The 13,362-nt window shown below is 53.4% G+C and overlaps 1 protein-coding gene across 5 annotated transcripts in view; it reads right to left on the reverse strand.

The window, feature by feature from the left end:
* Positions 1–13,362, reverse strand: part of PTPRU (protein tyrosine phosphatase, receptor type U) — an 88,406-nt gene that overhangs the window by 10,773 nt on the left and 64,271 nt on the right. For 3 of the 5 annotated variants that reach the window (XM_027518144.1, XM_027518161.1, XM_027518179.1), the window contains 8 exons: positions 9,936–10,126; positions 9,160–9,235; positions 8,593–8,669; positions 6,874–6,891; positions 2,958–2,994; positions 2,273–2,370; positions 2,076–2,192; positions 1,165–1,319 (listed from right to left, as the gene is read on the reverse strand). In XM_027518144.1, the coding sequence (XP_027373945.1) occupies positions 1,165–1,319; positions 2,076–2,192; positions 2,273–2,370; positions 2,958–2,994; positions 6,874–6,891; positions 8,593–8,669; positions 9,160–9,235; positions 9,936–10,126 (769 nt within the window). The remainder of the gene's footprint in view (positions 1–1,164; positions 1,320–2,075; positions 2,193–2,272; positions 2,371–2,957; positions 2,995–6,873; positions 6,892–8,592; positions 8,670–9,159; positions 9,236–9,935; positions 10,127–13,362) is intronic. The other 2 variants (XM_027518168.1, XM_027518152.1) reach the window with 1 other exon arrangement.

Below are 13,362 nucleotides of genomic sequence, written 5' to 3' on the forward strand. Positions count from 1 at the left end.
TGTGATGGGGGAAGAGGAACAGAAGTGATGTTCAGTGTAACCCAAGAATGTTCTGGTCTCTTGGATGTCTGGAAATCTCCTACACATCCTTCAAAGCCCTACACACTTAAACCCATATTCAGTGGAGCCTCCAGGAAATGTCAGGCTTTTGAGTTCCCAGAGCAATCTGGGCGGACTCTTACCAAAACCCCCTTCCCTCTCCGTGGTCACTGTTTATGGGGCTGTCTCCCTACCTCACTGTGAGCTCCTTGAGAGCTAGATGGGGTAGAACCCATCTCTGGAATCCTCACATTTAGCACCAGGTAGAGCAGGGTTGAGAGGAGGGGGGAGGACAAAGATGACACCAAGATCTCAAGCTTGAAAATGGTGAGAGCGACGTGTTGGCCAGGACACACAGCCAGTGGGTATCCCATATGCCACTGATAGGGGCTGGAATTAGTGAAACCACTTTGGAAAATTGTCCACAGTATCTAGGAAGGCTGAACATTCACAGAGCAATTCCACTCCTACGTACCTACCTCCCAGAAATGCAAGTGTGTGTGTCAGCCAAAAGACATGCAAGAGAATGTCCTTAGCAGCACTGTTCATAACAGCTCAAGGCTGGAAACCACCCAAATGCCTCCCCACAGCAGAATGGATAAGCACAGGGTGGTTTGTTCACACAGCAGAATTGGATACAATATGGATGAACCTTACAAGCATAAGGCTGAGAGAAAGTCAGACTCCAAGGAGCACCTGATGTGTGATTCCACTGATACAAAGTTCAAAAGCATGCACAATGAATCTCAGGCTTAGAAGTCAGGAGAGCGATCACTCTGGAAGGGAGGAGGTGGGGTACAGGCCAGAAGGGAGTTCCAGGGACTTCTGGGTTCTGTTAATGTTCTGTTTCTTGATCTGAGTAGTGCTGAGTCCTTCACAGTGAAATTGGGGAAATTCCTAAAGCTTACTTATTAGTACAATAACCCATAATAATCAGCTACACTTCTCAGTGTGCACACAACGGTGCCAATCCCAGAGCCGAAGCTCAAAGGGCAAAGGGCACCAGCGGGTCATTCTCCCCTGTCCTCTGCCTCTGAGCAGGATGGACTCGGGCCCGGTCTCCTTTAGGAACCTCGGACAACCTCGTTCCCCACCCCCTTCTCCCTGGGCTCCCCAGCACCCCACCTGCAGTGGATGACCACGGGCCCAGCGTCAGGGGGCGTGGAGGCCTTCACACGCCGGATGAAGGCCAGCAGCCCCGTGGCGTGGTAGGGGACGCCGTGCTCCGGCCAGGCCGTGAAGTGGAACTGGCGGACCTCGTGGCGGGCAGAGTAGCCTCTCTGGGGAGATAACAGAAGTGACAGTCAGAGCCCCTGCCAGCGTCTACCAGACACCTGCAGTGTGCCAGGCACGGGAGTGAGCGTCTCACCGCAGGCACTCAGTTCACCCCAATGAGACTAACGAGGTGGGTATTAATGACTCATTGTACAAGTAAGAAACCTAAGCCTCAAAGACGAGAAACCGCTTGCCCAAGACAAAACACACGTTAGGCAGGGGTTGGGCCAGGATCTGCAAGTCACCCACTTCCACCACCTGCTACACAACTGCCTGAAGAGATCATTTTGATGCTCTCAGTCTTAGTTCAAAGGAGGAAAACTATCCTTCCTCTGAGGACTTTATAGACAGTCAAATAAGACTGTGCCATCCCTCACCTGCGGCCTTTCATGAGTGATGTAACCACTCTTGAGCCTCACTTTCCCTATCTGTAAAATGGGGCTAATGGCAAAGGCCTAACCCACGGACTGAAGCAGGCCTGAAACAACACGTGTAACGAGCTGAGCACAGCCGGGCACAGAGCAGGATCGGCACCTGGCAGCTGTCCTCATCGTTCTCTACGTGCGCACCATCCTCATCATCTTGACTTCCTCTTGCAGTCAGCAGTCAAGACGGCCACCTTCCCATCCTTTCACAGTGCCCCCTGCTCGGGATGCAGAGGGCCACCCCCACCCTCCACTCCTGGGCTGGGGGGGCGGTGTGGGCCCTGCCCCACCTTCTCAGGCACCCCAGCAGGGGCCTGGTGACCACAGGAGACTCACCCGCTCCAGGGCAAAGCTGCGCACGACATACTCGGCTAGAGTCTCTGTCTTCACCAGCGTGATCTTGATGTCCCCGTACATGTCAGAGTCCTCCGGCCAGTACCGAGAGCATTTCACCTGGAGTCCCCAAGGGGCAGGCTCAGTGGGCTCTTCACTGCCCCCACCTGCCACGCCCCCTCCCCCGGGGCCCCACTTACCCTGCCCACCTCCACCAGTTTGGTGATCATGACAATGCTGGAACAGTGTTCCTGCCATACCATGCGCCAGAAGTCGTAGACCATCTCAGGCTTTGGCCCTGGGGCACAGAGAGGGCTTGTCTCTAAGGCCAGGTCTCCACCCAGGCCTAGCACACCACTGCCCACACCACTGATGCAGGCCAGGAGGGTCCTGAGCCCCAGTGGGGGCTTCATGCTCACCCCCACACACCCCCATCAACTGTCCTTGGGGTGGTCATTATCAGAGAGAGCCTGCCTGGAGACCCCGGTCATCCTGAGTGGAACCCAGGAGGAAGAGCTGGAGGGCCATGGCACAAGCTTCCAGGAGGGATAGACAGACGGACAGTGGAGAGGATAAGACACAGCCCAAGGGACCCAGGCAGCCCCCAGACCAAGAGGCACAGTCCACACCCATGAGGACCGAGGCTGGCTGACCCTTTTGCATGCAGACAGACAGGTGGACCAGGAGATACACACAGACAGCAGACGTCGGGAGACACAAACACAAAGAGGGAACAGATATGGATGTCCAGATTCCAGAAGATCCAGACAGACAGACAGATGGAAGGCAGACAGGGAGGCAGGCAGAGCAGCAGGGAAGGCAGGAAGGCAGACAGAGGGCACTCAGCACACTGGGGCGGGGGTGGGGGGAACATGGGCAGAGTACCTTGAGTGGCTATGAAGTGATTTGACCTGTGGTAACCCTGGAACAGGAGAAGAGGGTGTGTTAAGACCCGGAGGATTGGCCCCTCACTTGCTCAGGCCCCTCTGCCCTCCTCTCCCAGCAGCTGCACACACAGCCCCCACTCAGGGAAGTGCCCCACCCTCTTGACCTGTCCTTTGCCCATCCCCAAGTAAGGAAGGAAGTAGAGCCTGGATACCAGGGTCGTGGGTTTAAACCCATCTTTGCTACGTGATCCAAGGGAAGACACGACTCCTTCACAGGCCTAGAGGGTCTCCCCTTTCATAATTGGGGATAATTGTCTGTAATCTGCTTATAACCCAGCTGCTCTTTGGAGACAAATACATTGCAGAGTCACCCTACCTTGTTCCCAAAGCCCCAGAGACCCTAAGCAATCCCAGGCCCCAGGCTGGGTCTTGTCAGTTATCTCAGCCCTGCTCAGGGCAACCAGAATGGGCAATGTCCCTCCCCACAACCCGGTCACCCAGGGCTTGGGGTGGCCCAATGAAGGCTTCAGGTTAGGAGCAAGTGAGCACAGGAGTTGCTCATGGCCCTTAGATAAAATGTTTTTTAAAATCTTCAAAGTCAATAATAATGATAATAACGATAATAAATAACTTACATAGTTATTTATTAAAATAATAATAAATGTTTGAGGCCCTGTTATGGACACATACTGTGCTAAGCACTTTACCTGTATTATCTCCCACAAATGAGGCCAAGAGCTACTTTCATCTTCCATCCCCAGAGCGCCCAGGCTGAGAAGTGGAACCAGCCAGACTCCACTCCCACCCTGAGGCGGGAACCACCCATGAGATCTTGCCCACATGAGACACCCAGGGAATCGATGCAGGTGACACGGGATAAGTAAGAAGCATTGCAGAGCTGGTGCAAGAGACCAGACACTGGCCTCAAGTTCACACCCTCAACACAGCTCCCAGCAAATCCTTTGACCCAGTGGGCTTCCCAGGCCCAAGGGGCCCTGCAGTCAGACTGCCAGAGCACAAATCCCAATTCTATACAACTCCTGCTAAGTGTTGGGCAAATTCCTTTATCTCTTTATGTCTATATTTTCACATCTGTACAACAAATAATTATAGTATTTATCTCCTTGGGCTGCTGTGAAGGGTAAAGTTACACACATTAAGGGCTTGGCACATGGCAAACACAAAGCCAGTAGTTAATCGAGAGTCGCCTTTATTACTGCTACCACTTTAAATGTCAACAAGTATCACTGAAGGTCTCAGTGGTGTGAACATCGAGAATTACTGGGCAGACAGCAGTGTACAACAGCAGTTAACAATACAAGTCTTGGGTCAGGCTGAGCTGGGTCTCTGCTGCCAAGTAGTAACTGTGTGATTCTAGGCACTAAGCAGGCACTTCTCAGCCTTTAATGTGCATGCGAATCTCCTGGAGATCTTGTTAAAAGGCAGATTCAGATTCAGACGGTCTGGGGCGGGGCCTGGGATTGTGCATTTCCAACCAGATCCCAGGTGGTGCCAAGGTGGGGCCTCAAAACACACTTGGAGTAGCCAGGCTCTCTGACTCTCTAAGCCTCTGTTCTCCTCCAGAATATGAGAATAATACCAAGACACGCACTTGCTGTATACCTACACGTTCCCATGAAAATGACCAAAACACAGTCAAAGTTACCAAGAATGAAGAGCCTCCCAGAGTCACTCAACCCTCACTACCGGAACCTCTCCAGGCCTAGCCTAACTCCTTCCCACTGTCTCCCCAGCCACGCCTCTGCTTCATTTTAGGGGAGATGCTGGGCAACTGGGGTCAGAGGGGGCGCTCGGCAGAGGTGCTGCCAGTGTTGCCCTCCACCTCCAGCCTGAGTCAAGCTGGGAACAGGCTACTCCACTAAAGCCAGTTTGCCTGAGACTCTCACACGAGGGCCAGAGTCTCCAGTGCCCAGCATATTGCCAGCACCCAACTGCTAATCAACACATACAGCAAACAGCTCAATACTTTTTCAGACAGATGGCTTTCAATATCTGCATGTTCACTTTTTAGTTGCACATGTGCATTATTGCACAATTACGTCACACAGAGGACAGTGAAATGGAAAGTTTTAAATGATCAGATGCTAAAGGAAGATAAGGAGGCCACCGTGAGCACACCCGCTTTAGAGACCAGGATTAGAGAGCAGGGGTGCTCCTACTCTGGGGCATCAGCATGTCCTAGGAGCCTGTTCCTGGGCAGACACTCGCCCCTCCCTGGTGCCTTTGGGCAGAGCTAGGAGACTGACTACCTGCACAGTGGGCAAGGCCCCTGGGGCATCCCAATGCCCCCAAAGAGAGAGATCCAGGGTCTCATGTAAGGGTGGGAGGGTCTCATGTAAGGGTACAGGGCTCAGGTTGGATTTGAGGCCCCAGCTCTGCTAATCCAGAGCCTTGGGGCCATGAGTAAGCCACTCAATCTTTTTAAGCCTCAGTTTTGTCATCTGCCAAGTGCAGGTCTCGACCTCATAGAGTGTGGCAAAGATGACATGAGGTGTCAGAAATGCCTGGCACAGAGCACGTACTCAGCCAATAATGTTTTTGGTAACAGGCCTTTGAAAATGAAATAAGCCATGTCCCCTCAGGGAATTTCATAAGAGTCTGGCAACAACTAAATGAATGTGTCATGTGGAGATTGAGATGTAAAAACGTATAATGATCTAGGGATTACTCAGCCGTCCAGCGGTTAAGACTCCACACTCCCAATGCAGGGAGCACAGATTCAATCCCTGATTGGGAAATTGATTGGGGAACTAAGATCCCACAGGCCACGCCGTGTGGCCAAAAAATTTAAAATAAAAAAAATTTTTAAGTAAAAAAATATATATAATGATCTATATTCATCACCTCCTAATGGGGGTGCTAAGGCTGAGTACACCCATTGCCTTCTGTGGGTCTAATATTCCATGTAAGTTTAGCAACTTTACAAATCAACTGTGTAAAGAAACTCAAAATAACGCAGAGGGTATCTAGGAGCACTTAAGGAACAACTGTCATCTCCAGCATAAGCGACAGCAGGGACCTTACACTTTATATATTAGTGCAAGGCCCCAAGCATATACACGTTGTCTGAAAGTCTAATAATGAGTTGTATTTTTGCAATCAGAAAAAAGCCAGACATACATTTGTAAAAGAAAAAAGAAGATAAAATAGACAAGGTACCCCAAAAAATAATCCCATCAGGTATCAACTGTTACAAAAGTTACATTAAAAAAATCAAATGAGAGGACTCTGCTAGATGAAATTTTTTTTTAATTCTTATAAGGCCCAAACATAGCAAAATTTTTTAAGATAAAATACCCAACTGTTCCCCCAAAATAAAACATTCAAATTAGGGCTAAATTTGGGGCAAAGTGGTGAGGGTTGAGTTTCAAGCAAACTGATCACAAAGGGTTGTAACACAAGGGAAATTACTATTAAAGGGGAGTGCCTGGGGCCACCCCTGCTCCCTGGAAGGCCCGGACCCCCAAGCAGTGGGGGGACAGGGCACCCAGGGCAGCTCCTGCCACCCGACCACTCCCAGACCCACAGAAGGTATGGTTAATGAGGACTCATAGGGCACAGGGAGCTGGGGAGAAGGGCGACAGAGGTGGTGGCCAGGGAGGTGGCTAGGACCTGGGGAGGTACCCGGACACTGCAGGCCCCCCCTTAGGGTAGAGGAGATGGAGGGCATTGTTTACAACAGGGGTCGTGTCAAACTTTCAGTCCCGGGGGCCCCTGACCAGGCTGCTGAAGTGGACGGTTGGTGCTGGGCACACAAGTGGAGGAGAAGGAAGACAAAGACGAGAGAGAGAGAGAGAGAGAGAGAGAGAGAGACAGCCAGAGACTGTGAGAGAGCCTGAGATACGGCCGGTCAGACAGACAGGAGGAGGAGGAAACGGGAGAGAGATACTTACTTCACGGTTTATCCGAATCTTAATGATTCCAGTGAGGGAACAGGACAAAGCAAAAGAGACAGATATTAGGCCAGAGGCAGATGGAGGTGGACGGCGGAGCACAGGAGTGGCTGGAATGGGTGATGCCCAGCAGGCGTGGCAGAGCAGAGACGGGTGGCCGGGCCTGGGCAAGAAAAGGGCAGGGGCAGGGCCCTGGCAGGGCCGCAGGAGAAGCCGACTAGGGCCTTGAGGACCCCGAAGCGAGGCCCCTGTCCCTGTCCCCAAAGCTGCCCAAGTCTGAGAGGTGAGGCCAGGTCCGACCATACTGCAGCCTGGGGAGAGGGTGGGGGAGGGGTGGGTGGGCGAGAAAGCAAGGGATTCTGGCAAATATGGGCGAGCGCATCTGGCCACCAGGAGGAAGTGAAGAAGGAGAAGAGAGGTCACCTCCACCGTCCCTGATTGCCCCCCGCTTCCAGATACACCTCTGACCTGGCACACTGGTCCTGCCTGAGATTACCCTTCCCTTCCCTCTCCAGCCACCTAAAGCCAGCACAAGCCCTCTGCCTCCATGCAGCCCAACACAGCTAAAGCTGACCCCACCACTACCTTCGTGGTACGATGCTGAGAAAGTCATTCACTTCTCTTTCCTGGCCTGTGACTGCCCATCTAACCTGAATTCATTTTAGTTGTATGTTTATGAGCCTCCCCGACTAGAATCTACGGATTCAAGGAAAGCAGGGACTATGTCTCCTTTTTCACAGGTGTATTCCCGGTGGCCAGCACAATGCCTGGTACACAGAAGATGCTCAAAATATATTTAACATCTAACGAATGAATAAGTGATTCTCTGCACACTTGACTTGCTGCCGGTCGGGGAGTCTGATCAGCGTCCCTGGGCCTGTCCTGTCCCACTCTCATCCACACTTGGGGAGCAGATTCATCGCCTCTTCCTCACACCCAAGCCCAGGCCCCCCTGGCTGCCTGCCCTGTCTCCGGCCCCTCCTCCATCTGGTCCAGCCTGACCAGTAGCTGCTGCAGCTGGCAGGACAGCCGTGTCATCAGCAGCAAAAGCTCTGGAGACCCCGACCAGCTGAGATGCGGCTCCCTTCTTGACCACTTGCAAGCTGGGTCACCTAGAGGAAAAGTGGCTTCACCTCTCTGAGCCCCAGTTTTCCTCACCTGTAAAGTGAGGCCACGATGCTGACCACAGCATAGGGTGGTTGTCGGGATTATAGACAATTAAATATTTGGCATAAAGTGCTTAGCACAGTGCTTGGCACACACTACATGGTCAGTTAACCTGAGTTTGTCACAGTCCAACACTTCCAATACTCCCTGACGCCCCTAGGAAAAACGCCCAGCTCCTCAGCCTGCCATTCGAGGCCTTCACAGTCCAGCCCCTGCCTGACTCAGCCTGACTGTGTGCCGTGAGAACCCCACCTCCAGCCTCGGGGCCCCTCACGGAGAAGGGACCTGTCCTCACCTCTAGGCCTGGCTGTCTGCCCTCTTGCCTCCATTCTGCTTCACTCACACTCCACCCCAGGGAAGCCCTCCTGACAGCCACCGCCCACCCTGTCCTCCCCTCCGCTGAGCTCCCTGGCACTGACTGCAGGAGGTGGGGGCGCTCAGAAATCCAGCCATGTGAACCCCGACTTCTTCCCTGCCGGCCCCGCCCCGCCCGGACAGTGAGCCTGGAGCGGCCAGGGCCAGTCGGCGGACACGACGGGCTGAGGCACTCACGTCTATGTAGTTGGCGTTAATGTAGTCGGCGTCAGGGTCTCCCAGCATCGGGTGCAGCTTCACTCGGTGCCGATCGTCTGGAAACACAGAGCACGTGGCCGTGGGGTGGGCAGGGGCTGAACTGGGGAGCCCAGCCTGGGGGCAGTAGCGGGGAGGCTTCCTGGAGGCCAGAGCCAGGGCACAGGCAGGGCAGTCAGGGAACCTAGAGACTCAGGGCTGACCAGCGGGCCCTCCGTACTGCTGGAGGTAGGACAGGCCAGTGCTTAGTCGGGGCTGCAGCGTCAAGGAGGCCCGAGGCCCGGTGCTGCTCCGGCAAGTGTCAGCTGTGTGACGCCGGGAGCGGGGCTTAACCTCCCAAGCCTCAGTTTCCTCATCTGTAAAGTGGGAGTTCTACTACATCCCACGTCACAGGACTGCTGAGAATACTAAGTCAGATGAGGAGCGGGGTGCTCAGCGTACAGCCTGGCCTGCAACAGGCCCTCCATAAATGGCTCACTCTGCTCTTCTCCCTCTTCCTGCTTCCTCCCACCCACTGCCCCCGACCGCAGGCCCTCCTGCAGGACTCACAGGCAGGCATGGGCTCCTGCCGGCCACCCTTGACCTTGTCTTTCTTCTTTGTAGCATCCCAGCCTTCAAAGAAGCTCTGTCAGAAGGGAAAGGCATAGTTAGTTGCGGGGAGGGAAGCCCCTCCCCTCCCAAGAGCCCGACCCTGACAGGAGGAGGCAGGACCACGGTAAGGGTCAGGTTCAGGGTTAAACTTGGGGCCTGAGATGAAGTCACTGTATATTCCTTTATATGTGAGGGACTAAGTTTAATACCGAGCAGTGTGGGGAGGGGAGTGAGAAATAGAGGGGGAAAGAGGTAATTATAGTTCAGAGACATTTCAGAATGAAGGTTAAGCTTAGGTCAAATCCAGGTCTGAGCTGGGATGAAGGTAAAGGTGAGGGTCAAAATAAGTCCAGACAGAGGTAGGATGGGATTCGAGTCAGAGTTCAAACGGAGCTCAGGATGAAAGTTAGGGTCAAAGTCACACTGGGGTTTAGGCTGGAGGTCAGGGTCAGTATTGGTGGTCAGGTCCACATCAGGGATAGAAAAAGGATCCTGGCAGGGTCCAGACAGAGACCGACATAAGATTCAGACACTTTTTAAGTCAGAGTTAGGATGAGGGAGAAACCAGGTCAGGCTGAGATTAGGGCCAAGGTCAAGGCCAAGAAATTAGCTTAAAATGGGGACTGTCAGGGCAAGGATCCATCCGGGGACCAGCTGAGGGCTGCCAGGGTCCACAGTGAGGAGGAGCCAAGGGAGGCCCTGGCGAGGGGTCCCAGCTGGACGGGGGCAGGCACCTCATACTCCTGCTTGAAGCCATAGCCCTCGGCCGTCTTCATCTGGTTGATGTGCTGCAGGAGATCGGCCACACGCACCGCGGGGTGCAGCTGCCCCGTGTGATACGGGGAGCCCTTCCGGCCACATGGCCGCCGCGGTGAGCCCCCCAGGAGGCTGCTGGCCTCAGTGACCCCACTGCCGCGCTGGTCTCCTGCAGCCAGAGAAAGGGAAAAGGGGTTCCTGACGTGCACAGGCCCCAGCCGGGGGAACCCCACATGGACTCAGGGGAGCTGAGGGAGGGATGGGAGCACAGCCAGCGTGGAGGATGTCCGGGTTGTTTGCTGGAGCCAGGCAGCTGGCTGGGCCGCCCTGGGTGGCCCTGGACGAGCCCCTTCCCTGGGGCATCCCGGTCTTCGCATTGGTAGAATGAGGGGATCGGGCCCCCCGCTCTGGGGACCCTTCTGGCCCAGCCCTGAGGCTGGGATCCCTCACCCCCTTACCCTCCCGGGCTCCCCAGCGAGGGCCCCCTCTGTGACTTCATCCACTGCCTGCAGGGGGCAGGGCTCAGCAGAGCCCAGACATCCCCTCCTTCCTCCCCCTCTTCCAGGGAACAATCTGAAACACTGACAACTCCCAGCAATCACCCCATTCAGACAAGCAAGTCCCAAAATTAGCTGCCGTTGCCACCCCCTCCACAGATGAGCGGGAAGCACCTGAATAGAGGCGTTTCTCCAGCGCAAGCATTTCCATTGTCAGCCTGTGTGGCAGCTCAGCCCATGGAGAGCAGGTGGAGAGGTTCACGCTGCCCCACACTCCAGAAAACCATCCCTTCCCCGTGGACCACCACTCCCCAGCTCTCCTGGCCAGCCTCCCCAAGAACATCCCACCCTGGTCCCCAGGGTCAGGTCCTGGGATGGAGGAACAGCCCTGCTCAGCCACACCTAGCTTCCAACACTCACTCCCACACACTCAGCATGTATTCCCTCCTCCTGGGCTGGCTGCTGTGCAGGGGCTTTCTCTGCATGTCTCACCACTGTTCTCTGCCCAGCTCTGAGCCGGCAGGGGCAGGCGGAGGACTCCCAGGGGGCCTCCCTTCCCAAGTCTTCACACATGGTCTTCCTCTGCCCCTCTCCCCACTGATGCCCGGTGAACTCATATCCATCCTTCAGGTCTGGACTCTTAATTCCCAGTCTTACTAATGGGTGGAATGAATGCAGTATTCAGACAGACACTGCAACCCCACCCCGGGTAGCTCCACTTCCCCAAACTCCAATCTCTGCCTCCTCAAATCAGGGAGACTGCAGGCCCTGCTTGGGTTCCACTTCCTGTGCCAAGGTTTGAAAGCTGCCTCCAGGTAGAGGGGCGATGCGAGGCAGGTGCTTCGGTTTGTTTTGCTTTTCTCAGGAATCACAGTGGCAGACTGCCTGGTGCCCAACGTCTGAAAACAACTGTTTCACATGTTTTATCCAGATTTCCAGTTGCTTACAGCTGGAGGGCAAGCCACGTACCAGTTACACACGTGTATGTGTGTGTGTGTGTGTGTGTGTGTGTGAGTTACTTATGTCTCTTTGTGACCTCATGGACTGTAGCCCACCAGGCTCCTCTGTCCATGGAATTCTCCAGGCAAGAATACTGGGGTTGGTTGCCATTTCCTTCTCCAGGGCATCTTCCCTACCCAGGGATCAAACCCAGGTCTTCTGAATTGCAGGCAGATTCTTTACTGTCTGAGCCACCAGGGAAGCCCACCCATTACACATTTGTGGTCAAATGCCTCAAGCTCTTCATTTTTTAGGTAGAGAAACTGAGATCTGAAGAGGAGAGATTTGCCTAAAGTCGTGGCTGCCCAAGTGTGTTCCAGAAAATACTGGTCTTGCCAGATGACTCACGTATTCAACAAAGAGAAGGTCATGGGGAGGGGTTCTGTGTTTTAAAGGAGTTTGTGAAATTCTGGTTTAAATAAAAATAAGTCGGTTGTTTTCCCCTGTGAAACCTCCTAGGGCTTCCAACAAGTTAGTGCGTATTTTAAATCTCCAAGAGATGGGTGGGAATGGCAAGGTTTCACCTCCGTCTTTTACCACCGACAGTTTGTTTGTTTCATGAAATATCCTCAGGGGAATACAGTATACTATGGCGATTAAGAGACAGTATCTGGTGTCAGACAGGCTTCAGATCAAATCCCAGCTCTGCATGTAACCTTGGGGATGTTACTTACTCTCCAGAAATTTCCCTTTTCATATGGCAAATGAAGATTAAAACTGTTACTCTCCAATCTGATGGTATAAATATTCAATGTGCATGCACGCTAAGTCACTTCAGTCGTGTCTGACTCTTTGTGACCCTGTGGACTGTAGCCCGCCAGGCTCCTCTGTCCATGTGATTCTCCAGGCAAGAATACTGGAGTGGGTTGCCATTTCCTTCTCCAGGGGATGGATCTTCCTGACCCAGGGATCAAGCCCAGGTCTCCTGCGTATCCTGCACTGCAGGCAGATTCTATACCAAGATTATGTATATACAGCACCCATCCCAGTGCCTGGCACATGAGCACCTGCAGATGGGGCTGTGGACATCATCGGGAGTTGCCAGGAAAAGGAGGATCCCCCTGAGTCTCAGAAAGCCAGGCCAGATGGTTGACAAGAGGTGGCCTTTCTGCCCGGGTCCTTCTCCACCACTGGATCCTGGTCTAAGACATGACAATTCTTAGAGCATCCACAACAAGCACACAAGACAAACACACAAATTTCAAGCCAAAAAAAAGATTTCTGGTGGTTCAAAGATCTCAGAGATGAAGGGGATCTCTGAGATCTCTGAAGGGGTCTCTAAGGGTTCTTCACGGAAACCGTGTTGAAGCTCCATAGTGAGCTCTCCAGGCAGAAAATCCAGCAGCTCATCTCAGAGATTTTGAAAGGCTGAAAGCCCTGATACGGCCTCACAAGTAGGCATGGAATCATCTGGCAATGGCTGAAGACGAGCAAACGCCCCCTCTGGTTGGGAGGAAGCCAGAGCCAAATCTGGGCAGCTTCCAGGTAAGCCCGAGAGCAACACAAGATGTTCTCCAAACAAGACCACCAGAGGACAAAGGATGATGAATGATGATGCTGCCAAGAAGATGCTCCATTTCCTGGGCCCAGAGAAGACATGTCCTTACTCTTCTCACCCATGCATTCCCATGGGATCTCTCTCTCTCTAACACACACACACACACACACACACACACACACACAGATCCTGAGGACTAGCTTGCCCACACAGCTGGAAGCCCCTGAAAGGATGAGAGAAAGGAAGGTAAGAGCCAGCCCTCAGCTTCTTGTCTTTCTCCAGCTCCATAATGATTATGGGATAATTTGGGGGAGTAACCACTGGATGCTTGCTCCTTGGAAGAAAAGTTATGACCAACCTAGACAGCATATTAAAAAGCAGAGACATTACTTTGCCAACAAAGGTCCATCT

Source organism: Bos indicus x Bos taurus, chromosome 2, assembly GCF_003369695.1.
Source record: "Bos indicus x Bos taurus breed Angus x Brahman F1 hybrid chromosome 2, Bos_hybrid_MaternalHap_v2.0, whole genome shotgun sequence".
Lineage (NCBI taxonomy): Eukaryota > Metazoa > Chordata > Mammalia > Artiodactyla > Bovidae > Bos > Bos indicus x Bos taurus.